This window comes from Telmatherina bonti (genome assembly GCF_933228915.1).
Source record: "Telmatherina bonti genome assembly, chromosome: 5".
NCBI classification, from domain to species: domain Eukaryota; kingdom Metazoa; phylum Chordata; class Actinopteri; order Atheriniformes; family Telmatherinidae; genus Telmatherina; species Telmatherina bonti.
In genome coordinates, this window is record NC_136623.1 from 14722785 (window position 1) to 14744093 (window position 21309).

Consider the following 21309-nt stretch of genomic DNA (forward strand, 5'->3'; position numbering starts at 1 on the left):
ACCCAAGGCTGAGAAACTACACTGCACCCCTTTTCTCCAGGATTCTACATGAAGTTGCAGCTGAACATTGCTATACCCAGCGCGTTACACACTAGCACACAGTTATAAAAACATTTATCTGTATTGAAAGAAGCTGATTTAGCAAAAAGGAAAAAGACAATATCAGAGGAAAAGAGAGGGAGAGATGAACGGGACAAGAAATGGGGCAGATAATACTTTTCCTGGCTTGCAATAGCTCAGAGTACCGGTAGGATGCAAGATGGAATTAATTGTCAGTAGGGGCGTTGTCACAGAAAATCTGCACAAATTTTTGTAGCGCCTCTCAGTCTGAAAGTCATACAATTGCAAAACTTATTTGCAAAGGGTTCTTGATTAAAACGCGATGATGAATGATGCACAAAAATGAAAACACCTTCATGTTCACGTTAGGCTGCATGTCAACATGAATATTTCATGAGTGATTCACCTGGATGCGGACCACTCCCTGACACGGACTCAGACTGCTTTTGAATTAACATTGTTCATCTCATTTAAAGGGCGACATGTTTGGAAAAACAGGTCCGATTGCACCATGAGCGGTGAAGATCTCGCAAGCATGTGGAAGCTCGGCTTAAAAGTTTCAGCAGATCAGTTTGACTCACTGTTTCCTGTACAAATTTCTGCTGAAGTTACACATTTGGATGCAGTAATCTGGCGTGTGGTTTGGAATACCGTTTGTTTGCTTCAACCTGATCTCAGGAAAATGGAAAGTGAGCGCAACCTAATCCGTGCCATGGTCGGCATGGATTCCCTGGCTCACATGGAGTAGTGCATGGCACACAAGCCCACAGTTTGGGCCAGGAGTAGGAGATAATGTAGCAGCTTGTAAGCAACTCTTTTAACAAAGAGTTGCCAATTAGAGCCTGGTTTGTGGGGTGACCCATCCTTCTCGTAAAATGTCTGGGAAAATCCATCAGGGATAGAAATTTAGGAAGTATCAGTAAATTTTCCAAAGCATTTACTTCTTGTGTGTGTTACCTGCTTCATACCCATCTACTTCTGTCACCATTGTCAACATTCAGATACACATGATGCTGTTATTGACACAAACTGTCATTGAAGAGCTTCACCCACCACTCTGAACCATCGAAGCAGTGATTTCCATGGTGTACTTTACATCATGTTTGTCCTTCTCGTGCTCCAGACGCCACTCTGCTCACCCTCCCTCGCATTTCACACTGATGGCACATCTTTAGCAGAAAATCTCACACTCGCGGAGCGTGTGTGCATACAGCAACTGCAGGAAGAAGTCCAGAATTAAATGCACATTTGCCTGAACATGTCTGCAGTTTGTGAGGAGAAAAATGACCTCAGTCAGCTGAGATGGTGTCCAGTCACCCCGTAGACATCTTTTTTTTTTTCTTAGGCATAATAAAAGTAAATACATGTGGTTTGTGCCATGCATGCTGGTAAAGGGAACAGTATGTATGGTACAGTGTAGCTGTTTCCATTACAAGTTGACCACGAGTGATACCTGAGCTGATGTAAAGGTTCTGTACGTTGGCATGAGCAAAGTTCTGTGTATCGCCATGGACACCTGTTTCATAGATGTTGCCATGTAAGGAATATTATTACTCACCACATACTTTGCATCAAAGGGATCAAGCATTTTGTTTTTGAACTCCAGGATATTTCTCCTACAAATATATCATAATTTTAGGATAAAACCCAAACAAAGGAGCTTTCGGAGTTTAGTTGAATCCACTTTTTGTGTCACTTCTGCATCTGAATATTTACTTCATAATCCATCTCCAAACAAGCAGAAGTGCTCAGATCTGACAGATAGGCTTCTTTAGCTCTGTTGAGTGTTGAATTAATTGAACAACATTTATCTTGGATTATTGCTGCTGATGTCGACATGTTTAGTGTCACTGGTCATAATCTCTTAATCAGACTTCCTATAATGAGTTCCCTTGTGATTAGTCTCCATTAGTGTGGTGCAGACCTTAGATCCTTGCAGTGTTTGGACAAGGTGTGACTTGTGTTGGATTACATGTATGAAGCTCTTAACTCTTAGAAATTGATCTATGCTGTGTTAGCAGCATGACGTGAGACCCAGGGCTTTAAAAAAAAAAAGAAAAGAAAGGGATTTAGACCTCCTGGATCTCGTTCTGAGGACTCAGGTTGCGAGTCTGGTTTTACTCTATAGGACTAAGTGCTCGGTGGAATGGAAATGAGTTATGCAACATAGCCACGGTACTTTAAAACTAAATTCAAATATGTCCAGTGTTTGTTTTTCTCCTGGAGCATCATCGGGTCTGTAAATTTCTGCCCCAGTTTGTGATTAAATGCTTGCATCAGGACAGTTATGTAACCTCATACGTTGACATGCGAGCACTAAGAGTGTGTTTTTCTGGTGTTTTTTTTTTTTTTTTTTCCTTTTCTATTAATCTATTTACCTTGTGTTGGCTTGATGGGTAAAAATCACCTCAGACAGTTCTTGTTTTGGAAAGGAGGTGGAAGGGGTGTGTTGGGGAAGCAACCCGCTGAGAGTAATGCATTTGGACAGGAGTGGGTACGTGTCGGAGAAGTGGGCGTGCGCTGTAGGAAAGCCTGAAGATCTGGTTGGGTAGGAGCAGGGCTGTATAAAAAGGCGGAGTGCAGAAGCTCTCACTAGTTCAAGTTCATCCCGGTCTGGCATCTGTTAGAATTTTAAGCATCGGGGAAGTAGAACGTCCCCCCCCCCCCTCTCCGGCCATTTGGACGGATCTTTTTCTTCCTCTTTGTGGAAGGTGAGCAAACCCCCAACTGTTTTCACAGGGGACTTTTTGCACCAGGGTTACTTTTTAAGCTTGGATTGACAATATTTTCAGCAAGGTGGTGTAACTCCAAGCAAGTCGGCGCACTAATTCTTCACACATGTTTTAAGGTCTCCTCAGACGTCCTCCTAAGCTTTCCTGGAACTCATTGCAAGTGCATCCCGAAGTAAAAGTGGCTTCCTTGTTCTTTTGTGTGATGCAAACATTTGGTTTGTGTTTAATGCACAAAATGTTGTGCTTGGATGCTTTACAACAAGCCGCCTCCTGTTGTTGCACTCATACAGTTATCTAAAAAGGTAAAATGTGCACATTCAGTCGAAGTTGGACAGTCCTTGTCTTTGTGGTTTTCACGGATCTGGACCAGTCGTGTCCAGCTGTGTAAAACGTCACTAGATCGTGTCTTAGAGATGAACTTAACGATGTGTGAAGCGATAAAATTGTCTCTCTTTGCTGTGTCAGGTGATGATGCAGCATGAATAAAGGCTCTGTTGTTCTGGTTTAGACATAATTTAATAACGCGTTGGAGAGGAATGTTGAGGCGGATTAGGAGTCTTCCCAATTTTTCTTTTAAAGTGTGAAACGAACAGAGGAAAGGATTCCAGAGAACGTGCAGGGTTTGTGTACGTGTCCATCATATTCGTACTCTGTGGGGTTTTGTGCCATGGCTTAAGGCCAGGGATGTTCCTTCCTCGTGCAGATGGTTTTGGTTTACTTGCAAGTCTGTGCAAGGCCTGTCTTGTCTTCTTCTTTTGGTTATTTAGACTGTAAAAATCCAGTAGCATGCATTTCTCAGTGATTCATCTTTCAAACCAAAGAGAAATGCCACTTTACAGCTTTTCATGTTTGGTATTTCTGTCTTCTTGTAGGCCTTGAACAACCCGAGCACCCCCTTCGGCTTCGAGCCACCTCACATCAGCGACGATGATCATCAGACTGGGCAGACTGACACCTGGATACTTCCGCCTCCTCCAGGTTTGTGCAGCTCAAGCACACACTACAAACCGATGCTTTAGTCTGCAGGACAACTAATCCCAACGTTTAAAACTGCGAATTGCCGAAATAAGTGCCAGATGCTCGGTGCTTGGATGTTATCACTAATCTCCATCCACTCTGTTGGAGGAATTTGGAGTTTAATCATGGTTAGGAAACTCATGTGAAAGAGGTTCGCAGGTTGCGTTTTAACTTTTCACAAGTCGTGTATTTGCAGCCCACTTGCCATTGTGATGCACAGCCTTTGCTTAGCTGAACAGCTTTGTCTAAAGCGACTTCGTGCTGCTGTGCGACCCGCAATCTGCTTTCATCGCAACATAATTAGGCCTGACGCTAATCATTGAGATATAATTTCCTCCCTTCCTCTTTTGTTCCTCCTGTCGCTGTTGTTATCCACTCATGAGTACGAATGTCTATTGTGTAGAAGTTATTGTTCACATATTTATACTAGTGTGGAAACAAAAGGGTGTCCCCTCACGTAGCTGAGCAGGATAAAGAAAAGTGAGAGGATGTTGCGCAATATTTAACACATTGACACAACAGAAAATGTGCTTTAATATAAAATGATTAAACTCTTGCACTTAAAGATGCTTTTTTTTTTTAAGATAATGAAACATTATACTGTAAATGTTCCACACATATTTAAAGAACTCCTTCCTCACATTTTATCTTAAGCTACAAGTGGCTGTGAACATGCCATTCTTACTGTCACAGCGAGGCGTCTTTTAGTAGGTCACCTTCTATCAATATTAGTCACATCTTATCTGCTGTAGCATCAGATATTCTGTAATTAAAGTCGTATCTTGCAGTACGAGCAGCTGTCTTAGTTGTCTGAGCTGCTAAATTGGTGACGTTTATATCTCACTGCTTTAGATGCTTTAGATAGCGAGCAGGGAGGCGCTGGAAATGTGGTGTCATGTACTGTAAACATGACCTGTTTTCTTAGAGTTTGAAAACCATCGCTTAGTTTTTTCTTTTTTTTTTTTTTTCATACACTACCGTGTGCAGGACATAGTGTTCCCTTCTTGTTTTTTTCAAAAGTATTTTCTCTTCCTAAATATTTAATGGCTGTTCTTGTCAGAGTTTTGGTCACGTGGCAGAGAGCCACAAAAAAAAGTTGCACGTGTTCAAAGCAAAAAAGCCTTTTTGGCGAAGCCGCTGCAAAAGTTTGCTGTTAAACTAATCAGGGTTAAACACATTAGCTGACCCAGAAATGAATTTTCCTGAACTTTGACCTTCATCTTGTTTTGTCCCACCCCCCTTTTGTTTTTGCAGAGGCAAGTTGCTGGTGAGGTGCAAACGCAGCCACAAGATCGTGCCGTCAACCAGATAGCCATGATGCTGGCCATCATGGGCCTGAGTTTGTCCTACTACAGTGCCAAACAAATGACGGAGAAGGTCCATGCTGCTGAGCCGGCACCCTGAAGAGATTTGACTGCTCCGATTGTGGAGACCATGTTTGAACCAATGAGAAGCGGAGGAGGGTGGAGCGAGGAAGTAGAAGTGGAGGCACGGCAATGTCTCTCAGATCGCACTTTTCTCACCTCAGTCACACACAGACATTGAATTTCTGGGATTCCTCACACACCACAAGCAGAGCTTTCAGGGCTGCTGCTCTGTGTTTTCCATACTTTCTGTCACCAGGGCCTTCAGGGGTTTTGGGGGGGGGGGGGGGGGGGTGGGGGGTGGGGTGGCTGACTCTGGGTTGTGGAGAGAAATAGTGTTACTGACTGGTTTGGGTGGGTTACCTGACCACCTGACTGCCAACTGGGTCTGAACATTAGTCATTATAAAGGCACGTGCTTGCAAGATGCCATCAGTACTGTTCTTTGCTATAAAAAGGTGAAAAACCTAAACTGTGAAATAAATTGTGTCCAAAAAGGGTTCAGTTAAAGGAATAGTAATAGTTTTTTTTTTTTTAAGGAAGTCTGACTGCAACTGAGCTGTATCTTGTAATGAAGTGATGGCAGACCTACATTGTGGTTAAAGGGGGATTAAAAAGCTAGATTTACCCTTTTTTAGGATGTTTTTTTTTCTCCAAGAGAACCTTTCAGAACCTTTCTGAACAGATCGGTAGCTGTATTCAGTCTTTTATATACATGTGAACTGCATCTGTCAGATGAATATTTGCACAAAACTGCTGAAACCTTTGAAAATGACACTGTGGATCTGCAAAGGGACTTTAAACGACTCACTTTTTTGTGATTTCCTTGTTTTAGCAATCTATAAAGTTTTGTTTGTGTGATTTATGTTGATGAGAACCTTTCATGCAGGATCTACTAATAATGCAAACATTTAACTTTACTGAGATGCATGTGTGTGCAGATCTTTTAATCAAAGAAAGTTCTTGAGTCTTGTTTTTATTGATGAATGAATGTATCACTTTTTTTTTTTGTAATGATTTAATAAAGCTGTGAATATTTTGAAAGAGATGCACGGTGGATATTTTGATATTTTGATTTGAAATAATCTCCGAGTTGGGTTCGAAGAGTCGTGAGGCTGGCCCACGCTGCAGAGCTGAAATACTTCCTGCATCAGAAAAAATCTGCGGTGTCTGCACGCAACAGGATGTGGTTAGTCCGTTGCACGCGTTCTGTCTCCTCCTGAGTGAGGCAGCATTTTTTTTTTTCTTTTAAATGATGGCAGCATGCATGTAAGAAGAAAGTTGTGCACGTTTAGATCTTTAGCACTGTTCTCTCTATGCAACCTTGAGTTATAATTGAAGCTTTTTAGGGAAAACAAACTGGAACAAGTCAGGTTGAATCCCCCCCCCCCCAGAATATCATTGTAACTTCCTCATTTGGTCATTAGGATGTGAATTTAAGCATTTTTGAAGGAAATTGACAACTGGTTTCTGGCACATTGTCTCTGTTCTCCATGGCGTGGAGTTTAGACGGTGCACATGGCTGCTCGCAGGCTGATGTGATGCCCTGTGACAGTCCTAGAACTCGTTGGGACCCACGTGCCGTCTCTGCCCATGCAACAAGGCCCTCCCCATTCACAAACCCTTGCACGTCACTGGATGAGGGGGAAAAAAAAATCTCATTTCGGCGTCTCGGTGATGCCAGCGTGAGGACACAACCCCTAACTAAGAGCGCCCATTGGTTGACCAATGATGCGTCATAATGATCGGTCTGGTTCTGAGCCACGGAGACAAAGGGATGGGGATAAGGTCATTGGTGGGGAATGCGGATGGGAGGATCAGTGTTTATTTCAACAAAAAGAGATGCTCATATGGTCTAAAAAGTGAAAATATAGTGAAGCTGAGTGTGTAAGGTGTGTGTTGTATGTTATGGAACAGGAAGCTTTAATCAAAAACAACTGGATTGAATTTAAAGCTGCAGGAGGCTCGAACAGGACTGTGATGCTCATTATCTGATTGTTTTAATTCACTGTCATCTAAAATAAGCACCTATGATGAATATTCTCAACTTGTATGCATTAAAAATCATTGTATCTCAGCGGGGGGGGGGCACTCCTCTTGTATGTTGTTTGAAACAAGTCAAAAATCATGAAGAAATATAGTTTTGGCTGATGATTGTGAAGCCAATGAAGTACCTTTTATTTTATATGCAATAAGTACTGAATGTGTACCATGAGAGGGGAGTTTAAGCCCCCCTCCCCCATGACTGTAAGGATATATCATTTTTTGCTGCTGCTTTATGTTTGCAATAAATGAGAACAAAATTTCTTCTGTGAATGATTTTTTTTTTTTGTACAAACTAAAGCTTAAGAGTCATTCATCTCTGTTCCAGATGATATTTATGCTTTTGCTTTTTTTTTCTTCTTCTATCTTAACTGGATATGCAAAATACATCACAGACTGGTTCAGCATCACCTTCAGTCAGGTTAAGAAGCCTTGTTGTTTTCAGTTCTCCACCTTTTTGGCTGTTTTGAGAAAAACGTGAAACTTCCCAAGTCCACGTGACTGCATGATGAGTGTGCAGCTACTGACTGAAGATGAGAAAGAAGAAACCTGCTTTAATACTTTGTAAAACAAGTATTTGTCTCCCCATTTAGGAGACATAGGTCCAGCTCAGTTTATAATGAAAGATATTTGATCGGATTTCATGTCTTGACATAAAAAAGCAACCTCTTGCATGTGGGTCACCCATTTTTTCAGAATTAAGTTAAAAAACAAAAACAAAGCATATAAATTAAAAGTAAGTGAAAGGCAGGAAAAGCAGGTGCAGATGACTGCAGTTTAGATGCAGCGATCCATAAGGTCACTTAGAAGCATCTGTGTCTGTCCTTTTAGCCCTGCTGTGTCAGTGACGTAGGACGCCATGTTCTGTGTCGCTTAAGCACTTTCCCCCCCTCCCTATCTCCCTATGGCCCCCTTTTTTGTTGGGATTTGCTGTAAAGCAGCTTATCTCTGGATTCAAAAGCTATTTGTTTCTTTATTTATGGGCTAAAAAGTTTATTTTCTTCTCCTTTTATCCCTGCAGGGTTAATATTTTCCTTAATTACTTTTAATGTTTTTGTCTCCTAAATCAAGCAAATCAAAAAGAAAAGGATAGGTGATAATTAATTTATTACCTTTTTCTGTTTTTGAATATGCAGATGCAACACTTGGATGTTTTGTGTATTTATTAAAAAGGGCCACAAGCTATTAATTGTAAGGGTTTTTTAATGTTAAGAATAAACGGAAAAATAGTAATGATTTAATAAAATTTAATAGAATTATCTGCTTTATTACAAACATTGTCCACTGTGGTCTGAATAATCACTCATGCAACAACTAAAAGTAATACACTAAACTCTCATGTTTATAGGTGACCCAGAACCAGTAAGCCCAGTTCAGTTCTGCGCCACAATATGAAGAGCTATGTTTACATTGATTCAGCAGGTAACAACAGGGAGGGTCTTCCTGCTGCAGGTCAGAAGCAATAACCAGCAACAACCTATGCTGACTGGTGATAATGCATGAAAGTTGTCTTTGTTTATGGCCTCCTAGATTATAAATATGGTCTCTGAGAGGGTCTAACACAAAAGATGATGTATGTAGTATTTTCCAAACTAATAAGGTCGCGAGTGTTTGATGTGTGTCTGCAGTTATGAAACTACAGTGATCTAATGTGGACAACCTGGTGTGGAAAAAACATTACGCTGATGAAAGTGAGGCTAAATTAAAGATGATACTCAGGTACCTCAAGTTCATTTCGCTGCTTCCAAATACTTTAAAGACACAGACTTAACTTTGACTTTTACAAAGATAATGTTATAAAGTCCAGTAAGTAAAAAAAAAACAGTCAGTTAAGTCTAAATATTTGTCAAGAAGTGTATCATTGCAAGATTTTTATAGATCCAAGGTGGTGTGAAGACTTATCAATGAAGGAGAAATATCAGGATGTGTCTGTACCAAAAATGAACATTATCAGAATAACAGATTTGTTCCTTCATTAATTTATTCATTCAGTTTCCTAACCACTTTGTCCCACTTTCCCAGCAATCATTAGGAGAGAGGCGGGGCAGAACCTGGACAGGTCGATCACAGAGAGTAATAGATTGTGTTACAAAATGTTAATGTTAAAACCAGTTAGTTTATTTCTCCTAACAGTTTAATACTAAGTTATGTGCTGAATACCCATGATACATTGCATTGCACTGTTCTGTCAGTACTAATGTTAAATTGGTTTTCCTTTAGCGTTTTATCCAAAGGCTTAAATTCATTTTAAGAGAGGACAGAGAAGTTTGGTCTCTGAACTAAATGACAAACAAATGCAAGTAAAGCTGAAGGAAAAAAGCATGATCTTTTCACACAGAGCTGATATAAAAAAATAAAAACAAACAAACAAATAAATAAATAAATAAATAAAGAAATCCTTCCATATATTGGCAAAAAGAAAAGCTGCTATTATCTGGCTTCTGAGAGAAACAGAAATGTCTCATTTGTGGTCATTTCTGTGTCAAACATTGCTGACCTTAATGCACTTTAATCTAAACTGTCTCAGCTTCAATAGGAGCACAACCTCTGGGTGTACACATTCATTTTCTCTTGGTATATTGCTGTTGGAAGCAGAGAAATGGGTTCACCTTACATTGTTTTTACAGAATCAGATGTCTCGCAATCACAGAGTGTCACAGTGTGGCTGAAACTGACTTTAACAACTCAGAGAAAACAGAAAAGATCCAGTCATTAATCCATTCATCTGTTATTAAGACATCTGGACGCTTAACTTCTGTCCTGCTGTGTTTGGTTTTACTTCCATGGTGGAGCGTTAATCCCATTCCTTCATATTATCATACTGCTACCTGTCCTTTGGGAGGTAGAGGTTAACGGTTCAGATGATTAACCTGGCAGATAGCAATCACCCTCCTTCCTTTCTGTTCGAACTACTGAAGCGTGTGTCACTGCGGATTGCTACGAGCCGTTGGCTCCTTTAACTTCTTTCTAACTTCTATCTATTGTTAACCAACCACTCACTTTAGCGCACAATATCTTCCCAAACCACTGTTCTATATATTGCATTTATTTTTGGGATCTTTGGCTTTCTGTTTACTGACTTAAACAGCTCAAGCACTCGGTTTTAGCATGGCTGCTAGCTCTCTTCCCACACCCCGGTCCCCTGCCTTTTCTTGCTCGGTGTGTCTGATGTTTAGTTACTCCTCCACCTCCTTTAGTGATAACGGTAGGTGTATTAAGTGTAGCAGCTTGGCAGCCTTGGAGGCGAGGCTCTGTGAGTTAGAAGCCCAGCTCCGCACTCAGTTAGGGAAGCAGTTAGTCAGCAAGCTCCCATTAGCCAGTGCGGAGCTACCAGCCAGGGCAGCCATCCCGAGCCGTCCCTCAGCAGTTCCCGCGCAGCCGGGAGCCGAGGCGGGCTGGACGACGGTTAGGCGGAAGCGTAGCCCCAAACCAAAACCCACTGGCCACCACCGACCTGTTCACGTTTCTAACAGATTTTCCCCGCTCGGTGACACACCCGCTGAGGCAGAAACCCTGATTATAGGTAGTTCCATAGTCAGAAACGTGGCTCTAGAGACACCGGGGACCATAGTCAAATGCATTCCTGGGGCCAGACATTAAATTTATCTCATCCAAAATGGAATTCAGAGAAACCGCTCCTTTTAGCATTAGTGTATCGCCCACCTGGACCTTACTCCGAGTTTCTGACCGAATTCTCTGATCTCTTGTCTGAGTTAGTGCTGACTACTGATAAGGTCATTGTACTAGGTGATTTTAATATTCATGTTGACGTTGAAAATGATAGTTTAAACATTTCCTTTAGCTCTATTCTAAACTCAATTGGGTTTTCACAAAATGTCAATGGAGCCACTCACTCTCATGGTCACACTCTTGATCTTGTTCTAACATATGGTATTGAGACTGATAAGCTCAAAGTATTTCCTCAAAACCCTGTCTTGTCCGATCACTTCTTGTTAACCTTTGAATTCACTTTATTTGATTACTCACTGACCAAAAATAAATTCTACTATAGTAGATGTTTATCAGACAATAATATTACAAAATTTAAACAATCAATTGAATCAATTTTTTCACATCTACCATGTGTTAGCATGACTGAGAGTCCCCCTTTAAGCCTTACTCCTGCTCAGATTGATCAACATGCTGATACTATAACAGCTTCAATGCGTACAACCTTGGATAATGTTGCTCCCCTAAAGAAGAAGAAATTAGGTAAGATTATGAAGGCTCCCTGGTTTAATTCCCAGCTTCGAGCTCTAAAACAGGCATCAAGGCATTTGGAAAACAGATGGCGTTCATCAGGACTAGAGGAGTCTCACTTAACCTGGAAAGAAAGTTTAATCATATACAAAAAAGCCTTACGTACGGCAAGAACAGCTTATTATTCATCATTGATAGAGGAAAACAAAAACAACCCTCGGTTTCTTTTCAGCACTGTAGCTAGGCTTACTAGGAGCCGGAGCACTGTGGAGCCATGTATTCCTTTCTCACTTAGCTGTGATGATTTCATGTATTTTTTCAGGAATAAAATTAACACTATTAGAGATCAAATTCACAATACTCTTCCTTCTACCTATAATGTTGAGCCTGTTGTGGTCTCCGAAGCATCCTTAGAACCAGGATCTGACTTGTGTCTAAATAGTTTCTGTCCTGTCCAACCCTCTGAATTAACTAAAATAATAGCTTCATCTAAACCATCCACCTGTATCTTTGACCCTCTCCCAACGAGCCTCTTTAAGGACATTTTCCCTTTAATTAATACATCACTACTAAATCTTATCAATATGTCTTTAGTGACAGGATATGTACCACAATCATTTAAAACTGCTGTAATCAAGCCTTTACTTAAAAAGCAATCTCTGGATCCAGAGGTGATAGCAAATTATAGACCTATATCTAACCTCCCGTTTATGTCCAAAATTCTGGAGAAAATAGTTTCCGCTCAGCTACATGCCCACCTGAGCAGAAATAATTTATGCGAGGAGTTTCAGTCAGGATTTAGAGCTCATCATAGTACTGAGACAGCATTGGTGAAAGTTACTAATGACCTTCTTATGGCCTCAGACAAAGGACTTGTGTCCGTACTTATCCTGCTTGATCTTAGTGCTGCATTTGATACAGTCGATCATAACATTCTGTTACAAAGACTAGAACAGGTGATTGGAATTACAGGTACAGCGTTAAGCTGGTTTAAATCATATTTATCTGATAGACTTCAGTTCGTTCATGTAAATGACAAGTCCTCCTCCCAAACTACAGTAAGTCATGGAGTTCCTCAAGGTTCTGTACTTGGACCAATACTCTTCACGCTATATATGCTCCCTTTAGGCAAAATTATTAGACAGCATGGAATAAACTTTCATTGTTATGCAGATGATACTCAAATATACTTATCCTTTAAACCAGATGAAACAAATCAGCCCAATAGGCTACAAAATTGTCTCATAGACATAAAGACTTGGATGTCTAGAAATTTTCTCCTCTTAAACTCAGATAAGACTGAAGTAATTCTCGTTGGATCTGAAAAACTCAGAGCTAAATTTTCCGGTTTTGTAATGAACCTGGATGGCATTATTTTAGCTTCCAGTGCTACAGTGAGAAACCTTGGAGTAATATTTGACCCTGACCTGTCCTTTGGCCCACATGTTAAGCAGGTTACTAAAACAGCCTTCTTTCATTTACGTAATATAGCCAAAATTAGGGACATTCTGTCTCAGAGTGATGCAGAAAAACTGGTTCACGCTTTTGTTACTTCGAGACTAGATTACTGTAACTCTCTATTACTGGGCTGTCCTAAATATGCCCTGAAAAGCCTTCAGCTGATCCAGAATTCTGCAGCCAGAGTCCTGACCAGAACCAGCATGAGAGATCATATTTCTCCAGTTTTAGCCTCTCTTCATTGGCTGCCTGTTGAATCTAGAATAGAATTTAAAATCCTTCTCCTTACATATAAATCCCTCCACAACCAGGCACCACTATATATCAAAGACCTCATTGTTCCTTATATACCAAGTAGAGTACTTCGTTCGCAGACTGCAGGCTTACTTGTGGTTCCTAGAGTCTCAAAGAGCCGAGCAGGAGGCAGAGCCTTTGGTTATCAGGCCCCTCTCTTATGGAATAAGCTCCCAGTTAGTGTTAGGGAAGCAGACACCCTCCCCACCTTTAAGACTAGGCTGAAGACTTATCTTTTTGATAAGTCCTATAGCTAGGGATGGTTAGCATCCCTTAGTTATGCTGCTATAGGTTTAGACTGCTGAGGGACATTTCCTGATACACTGAGCTTCTTTCTTTTTCTCTTTATCTCTTTCTTTTACCCCCCCCCATAACAGTGTTGCATCATTAACATGTATGTCTCCTGTCTCAGCAGGTCTCCCTGGCCGGGAGTAGCAGTTCCTGTTGTCTGTTGTCTTTCTATCCTCTTCCCCCCACACAGCAGAGGCAGATGGCTGCCTGTCCTGAGCCGGGTTCTGCCGGAGGTTTCCTTCCTGTTAAAAGGGAGTTTTTTCCTTCCCACTGTTGCCAGTGTGTTTGCTCAGGATGGGAGATTGAGTTGGACTCAACTCAATCTGTTGGTTTCCTTATATAGGCTGTTATGAATTGGCCTTCATTATGTTTTCCCCTCTGTCTGTAAAGCGTCTTGAGATGGCATTGCCGTGATTTGACGCTATATAAATAAAGTTGAATTGAATTGAATTGAATTGAAGCAGAGTAGGCGATTTAGAGTTCCCCTCCCTAAAAGTCCCTTCAGAAAGTCTTTTATTCTGAATGCTGAGTTACCAATCCATACAGTTTCATTTAAACTGTTGTACATTTTATCATTCAGGTGTTTTGGAGGCATTTTTCTTATTGCATTTGTCTTCTTTATCCCAACATGTTTGCTGTATCGCCTTCTTTCTCCACATTTTCTTCAAATGTGTTGCACTAAAATAAAGTTGGATTTTAACAGATTTGATGCGGCCAAAAATCCATCAACATGTAAGCTTTACATTATTTACGTAGCTTCTAATTTAAATCATCTGACTTTATTTAAAGGTTTTGGTTTGTTCCTCTTCAAACCACTTCCGCCTTTGACACGTCCTTAAACTACTTCCTGTTAATCTTGTCTCTCTTAAACCAAAATTACTGGCAATCTTTCAATTCAATCAAGCTTCCATTTCTTTTTTCTTCCCCTGATATGTTATAACAAAACATATGACAAGGAAGACTCATCGGGAAAGCTTAAATAGATGGTTGAACATGAAGCTTAGTGGTCACAAGAACATACCAGGAAACATTTGACAAGTTACATTGCACATTGATGTGATCATTTCCAAACTCACATGTTGTTTGGACTTGAATAAAAAAAGATTATGCATTTATTTATCAGTTGTAAGTCAAAGCATTGGAAGAATTCTCATAAATGAGATTCTATCTAGCTGCAAAGTTTTTTCCTAGCTAATAAATCCTTTATGAAAGCATTCGATCTGGGCTCAGCCTGCTGCCTTTGTTAATCAGAATCCACAGCCTGAGAATGTTGTTTTTATACCATCATGGTTCTGATGGGCGCAGTTTTTACTGAGCCTCTGTATGAACAGAACTGGGACACTGACTTGCTGATTTCCTGTCTGTAATGTCGGGGAATGCTTGTGAGAATACCAGCGACTGTGGGAGCTTGAGCTGGAAATAGGCAGTGGTTTGGGAATTATGGACTCACTCCCTGCCTTTTAAATGCTGCATCCTCTCTCCTTAGTGGCCTTTATAGAGTTACCGCTGTCATTAGAGGGTTCAAGGATTGTTGCTTTAGTGCATAAAAGGTGTTTTGAGAGATTTTCTGTTATGAAAATGGAAGCACTTAATCTGTCTAAGAGTTTTAAGTGCTGGATTTAATTTATTAATGCCAACGTATGATTGCAGTAGAGATTTATGGGAAACCTCTGGCAGGCTGTCCTTGTTGATTTCCAGTAACCTGTTTAGCCTCTCCTGTATTTCCTCAGAATCTAGCTGAAGCAAGGGTTTGGCATTCTAAGAGGGATCACCTTTCCCAACTTGTTAGGCCTTGACATATGCTACCCCAAGGGAATGCCTTGGGACCACATGGAGAACTTTTCAGGGGTAAACAGGACCTTAGTTAGGTTGTGGCATCGCTTAAACTTTCATTTGCTGATTTTCCATCTTTACACTGTGGTAGTCCTTTTCTGAGCCATAAAAACAGGCTTTCTTCAACTTTTCCATGTAATTCTATCTATAGTTGTTTGATTTTTCTTTTCAGAAAATCACTGATGAAAAATATTTTTCTTTTTCTATTCTTGTCTTATGTTTGCACAGAACTTTTTAGGTTGGAAATATAAAGCGCTTTTATGAGATATCCAGGCCTTAAATTTTTGGCTGAACTTTGTTTTCTCACATCTTTCACTGTGACTTATTCATGGTAGCAATTCATGGTGGATAACTCCAGTTCATTTAGTACCTCATGGAGGCTATTTTGAATCTTATGTATTTTTCTGTGGTAGTTCTTTGAGAATTTCCGACTTCTTCTGTAGGCTGAGGAATTTCATCTTTTGTCCCACCACATGCATGCAAAACACACTTAATTCAAAGTTTTAAGCTATATGTTCAATGCATTAGGTTGATCTTTTTGCACGTTTCGCTGCTCCAGAGTTAATCACAGACTGTCCTGGAGTTTTACATTGCAAGACTTCCAGCTGCTGAGTCAGACTAAACTAAGAATCACGCTCCACACTACATGCTGTTCATGTATTTTCAGTGTCAGCTGCTTATACCTGCAGCTTCATGAAGTTTTATGTGTAAGCTTGCATGCTGGAGTGTGTATTCAGTGTACACAGTAAAGCATTTCTTTGAACTTGGCTTATATTAAACAAAAGTCTTTTCCGCCTCCACACGTGTTGCTCAGATCCAAACAAACAGCTGCAACGCTCTGTTTACTGCGATCTCTTTCAGCACCCTTTTCCCCATTTCCTTTTCTGTCACGGCTGCATCACGCAGCACCTGATAAAGTTCCAGTTACACCAGTAGATGTTCCAGAGCCTCACAACCATGGCTGCTATAAAGAGAATTCATAGATGAATGATAGCTCTTGGTTTCTAATCCTCTCGTGTCATTCCTCCAGCCCCCCGAATCCCCACATCTAATCTTTCCATGGCAGCAACCCACGGCCCATCTCCTCTGTACTGACACAAATCAGGTCAGTGCGGGTTAAATTTGGATACAACATTTGAAGACAGGTGTGGATGGACATCGGAGAGATTCAGTTTTGGAAGAGGCGTGTAGCAGAAGCATGTGGCGCTCCATATGGACGCTGATCGTAAACTGTGCGGCTTCATCCAGTTTTAACCGCCCAGACACTCAGCACCTGTAAATTTATTGCTACTGCAGAGACAAGCAGCTCCTTACTGGCCAGAGGAGCCGTCAGCTGATGGATATATTAAGGTCAAAGCTATAGGATTGGTTAGGATGGGAGATGGCAGTTCACATGTTCTACATCATGGCAGAGACAGTGGATGCTGTAACACTGCATGTGAGGTCATGTGGCTGTGTTACATAACAGGATTGTTATAGCTCTCATCTTTACTCTCCAACAGGGCCCTGTATGACACATAAATGTCATGCCTGTAAATGGGCTTTACCACACAGAATATTCTCATGTCACTTCACAAACATGCAGTCAAGTTAATTATTTCTCCATCTCTGTTTATTCATCATTTCTGTTTTGTGTTTTTACTGAGCATGCTCAGTGCATCTGCCCTGTAGCAGACTACATGGGCAGCTCTGAAAAACATACATCACAACATTTGTGTTGCTTCTAAAGTAAAAAGCATCTTTAAAAAAATTGATAGACAAATCATATCTGCCTGGACTGATGGAAAGCAGCATTGTGGCTCATTTTCAGCTGAGTGTCTCTGTGTTTTGACTGTTTGTGTTTCTTTAGACTCAAGGATTTGTGCCGTAGTTGTGATAAAATACATATGCGTGCAACCTTCTGAGTTTTAAATCTGCTTGGCATCTGAATGTATCACACGCCTAGAGGCACGGTTTTAAATCGTTCGACATGGGCCTAACTGTGTGTTTTCCTCTTGACTGTGAACTGACAGCGATCCTGTGTTGCAAAAACGCCTGCAGCAAAACAGCAAAACCTGGATTTAACTGCTTCCCGGGCAGTTTAAACAGGTTAGTCAGAAAAAAAAGAATAAACAAACCTGTATATAAACTTTGAGTTAACTATAGGTAATTGAGGCCGGAACTCTTTAGTGTAGCTGCTCAGTGTCCTCAGGGTATCCTGTGATGGTGTAATTATCTTAAACATTAGAAACATCTCAGGTAAATTTAAATGCATAACTTTGACCCAGTGTTTTAAAGCAGAAAGTACCCTTTAGATTTTATTGGGACGTTGACTGACATGAAATTCCTATGGCTACTGATTACTCAAACCAAAAACAAACCAACTGGCTCATCTTGCTTATATGTTCCCTTCCACGTGTGATTGAAACATGTTTGGAAAAATTGATAAAAGAACTACTTTAGTATGGGAAAGGTACAGATTTATTTAACTTTATCTGTAGTTTGCACGTCAATAAACAACAGCTCAACAGATGTTAAACAGGTGTTACTGTATGATATGCTTCAGAAATGACAGGAAATCTTTCATGACATTTTCTCAATAAAACAATCTTCACTAGTTTGCCTTTTTAGACAAAATTAGACTTTTGTCTTTGTTAAAGGCAGAATATCACTTAAATGACATATCTGGAGTGTTTTTAGTTCATGATGTTCCTCACTTCTGGTAAATCAGACAAATGTGGAAGAGACATTTTATTTCTCTTTATTTTTAGCATAGTAAAGCACTTTCGTGGAAATCAATAACGACATAATATTCTGTATTTAATTATCTAATTTTATGACAAATGTGGTAAACTGGTCAGTGCACAGCAGTCTCTTTTGTCTGCTAGAAAAGATTGATTTAACCATCTGTTTTCAACCTGAGATTGTTCAGCTGGTTAGTGGAATGCTTTGATGTCTAAATCCACCTTTTTTACTTGGTCTGTCTGTGTGTGAAGGGAAGTTTTGTTTGTGAGCTCAAATACAATACAGGGGTCAGGACTTGACTCACAATGAAGTCTCTCATCCCCACAAAAGAAACTATTAACACCCGTTGGCTTCGGGCTTCTCCTCAGTGGAAGAGGCTACAATCACCGGGTCAAAGGACTCTCCAGTGCTTGCTGTGATTATTGACTGCAGTTCCGACTTGAATCTGGGATTACATGATTTGCTGAACTTAAAGCATAATCAATGCAATCTTAACAAAAGTTTGTAAAAAAAAAAAATGCTGCCTAACTGAAATGTCTCACACACAAGCTACAAACACTGACAGTGTTTGTAGCTTGTGTGTGGCAAAACTGCCAAAACAAGTTGACTTTGTGGTGAATGACTGCATTTACCAAGAACTTTAGTATAACTATGCTATATATATGGAGCTCTTTTACATTTTTTATACATGTGTAAATGCCATGGGGCTGCATGGTGGCATATTGGTTAGCACTGTGGCCTCACAGCAAGAAGGTTGCTGGTTCAATCCTCAGCCAGGGTGAGGTTTGGTCAGTGGCCTTTCTCTGTTCTCCCCATGTATGCGTGGGTTCTCTCCGGGTACTCCAGCTTCCTCCTACCATCCAAAGACATGCATGTTAGGTTAATTGGTTACTCTACATTACATTGCCCCTAGGAGTGAGTGTGACCGTGAGTGGTTGTTTGTCTCTGTGTGGCCCTGTGATGGACTGGCAAGCTGTCCAGGGTGTACCTTGCCTTTCACCCAGAGACTACTGGGGTAGCCTCCAGCTTCCCCACGACCCTTAAGCGGTTAGGATAATGAATGAATGTAAATGCCAGCATACCTCATGTACCTACTTCACATTTATGTGTATGAAATGAGTGTTTAACAACAGAAAATGTTCTTCCTAGGTTTTCTTGCTTTCCCTCCAATCTCACCATATTTCCCACATTCTTTATTTTCTTTTGTACACACCAAAGTCTAAATTAATTAATTAAATTATTTGAACCTGCTTATATACCAGCTCTTACATTTTGATGCTAAAGGATATTGCATGAATATGAACTTAGTTTAGATTTTACATAACCAAACCAATTAATAGAGATGCTCAGGCAGGTTTATTTCCACAAGTTTTTTTTTTTTCTTTTTTAAGAATTGCACTGCCAATTTAACTCTACCATATAGTAGACCAGGACCTAAAAGGGTTAATAAGATGTGGGATGGAGTACTAAAATTAAATGGTCTTGTATGATTCCAAATACAAAAAACAAAGAAGAGCCTTCATTGTCTTTGAGCAATTGTACGATAGATGTGTTAATTCTCAAACAGAACTGCAATATAACATGTATCATACAGCATCTATCATCATCATGATTTCAGCGTATAAAGGTGTTGAAAAGCCTCATATTGAAAGACTGCATTCACTTTGGGTTCCTGTAATATTTTATGTTTTTGCAACAAATCTCAAAATGGAAAATTAAAATGGAACGGGAAAAAAAAGAAACTAGGAACGCACTCAGAGAGCGCAAACCTCCGCCAATTTCCAGTCACCACCAAAATTAAATCAGTTCTTCCTTTTCACATTTCCAACACTCCTGAAAATTCTAATGGAAGTCCATCCATAACTTTTTTGCGTGATCTTGAACACAAACACACAAACAGATAAACGCTGGGTAAAACATAATCTCCTCAGCGGAGGTGACAACAAAGATCATGATCAACTATTTAGCAGAGACCACTTTGTGAGAAACATTTTCAGCACTTGCAGGGAAAGTCTCTGGGACATTTCTGTTGTGTCTGCACCAAGAGGCCTGAAAACTTGCTGTAAACCAGACGACACCAACTCCGATCCTCAAGAGCTGCATCCTGCAGTTTTCAGTGTTTCCCTGATACACATGCTTGATTCAAATGAAATAATTCTCCAACAACTTGCTGTCGTCTTCTGCACCTGCCTGTTAATAAGCTGTTCATTTGGGTCAGGTGTGTTGCACCCGGGAAACAATAAAACCTGCAGGATGGTTGCCCTCGGAGGCTGGAGGTGGTGACCTCTGCTGTAGAACCTGAGCAAGCAGCCACCTTTTCCTGAATAAAACCAGATAGTTTCTATAAAGTGTACGTAATATGATAAGTTGGATATAAATGTAAATGCAGAAAGTGTTGAGTATAGGCTTTGAAACTAAAGACACGCAGCCAATATGAGGTTATGTTCATTTACAGAACATAGCATCCATGTGCAAATATGCACAGACAATAAAGCCTGTGTTGGCTCTACAAAGTGCTTTGAATGTTTCACTGCTTCCACACTGCTCTCACTGTTGTCAAGATGGAATATGATGGGACTTCCATTGATGTGTTTTCTCTAATAAGCCTACATAAATGAGCCTTTGACATGACTAATGACTGGCCTGATGTTATCAATAAACCCACATTTTCAGTGTGACAACTACCTCAAGATGAAGCTGGAACAAAATGTCATTTAACGAGCTGAGTGAATCAGTGAGTTAATTTGAGAAGCACATTGCATTTACGAGTGCCCTCAGTTCTCCACATATGGCTTGCACGTCTTTGGGCATGTGGCTGCAGAACAATGCTTTCTACCAGGTTGTAAAAAAGTTGAGGCAAATTACCTTGAGAGTTCTTATGTAAACTGAGTCTGATGCCAAAATGATGATGGAAACGTTACATTGTTTTGGAAGGTAAGAGGAGATGTTAGTTTTTGTGTTACACAACCACATAACAGGATGCAAGTGTGCTGAAACTCTGTGTCTGCAGGGCCTCTTTAAACATGAGAGCAACACAGAAAAATGTTCTGAAATGGAGCTTTAGCAGGTTTGTTTCCATTATTAGGTTATGATCAAGTAAAACAAGCTGAACAGTGTTTTCTACAGGTGGTGGTGCAGACTACGTTATGCGTGGGTGTAATGGACAGTGTAGCAGTAGCTAACAGGAAAGGGAACTTAAAAAAAAAAGACTAAACTAGTTGGACCATATCTGCAAAAGACTAATAGAGTTGTTCAAGAATTCTTTTCAGCCAGATTTGTTTTATTTATTTTTAA

At 40.4% G+C, this 21309-nt stretch overlaps 1 protein-coding gene across 1 annotated transcript; it reads left to right on the forward strand.

Annotated features, from left to right (window-relative positions):
- Nucleotides 1-2660: 2660 nt before the first annotated feature.
- On the forward strand, nt 2661-5456 carry LOC306755724 (putative transmembrane protein ZNF593OS). Its single transcript, XM_079240226.1, has 3 exons — nt 2661-2771; nt 3665-3770; nt 5064-5456. The coding sequence occupies exons 2-3, from the start codon at nt 3720-3722 to the stop codon at nt 5211-5213; spliced, it is 201 nt and encodes a 66-aa protein (XP_079096352.1). The 5' UTR covers nt 2661-2771; nt 3665-3719; the 3' UTR covers nt 5214-5456.
- The last annotated feature ends 15853 nt before the right edge of the window (nt 5457-21309 follow it).

Bases quoted from the DNA above. Each gene is read 5' to 3' on its own strand.
- LOC306755724 (XM_079240226.1), top strand. From the start codon at position 3,720: ATGATCATCAGACTGGGCAGACTGACACCTGGATACTTCCGCCTCCTC. The intron at 3,771-5,063 runs GTTTGTGCAGCT...TTGTTTTTGCAG, and splicing joins GATACTTCCGCCTCCTCCAG to AGGCAAGTTGCTGGTGAGGT.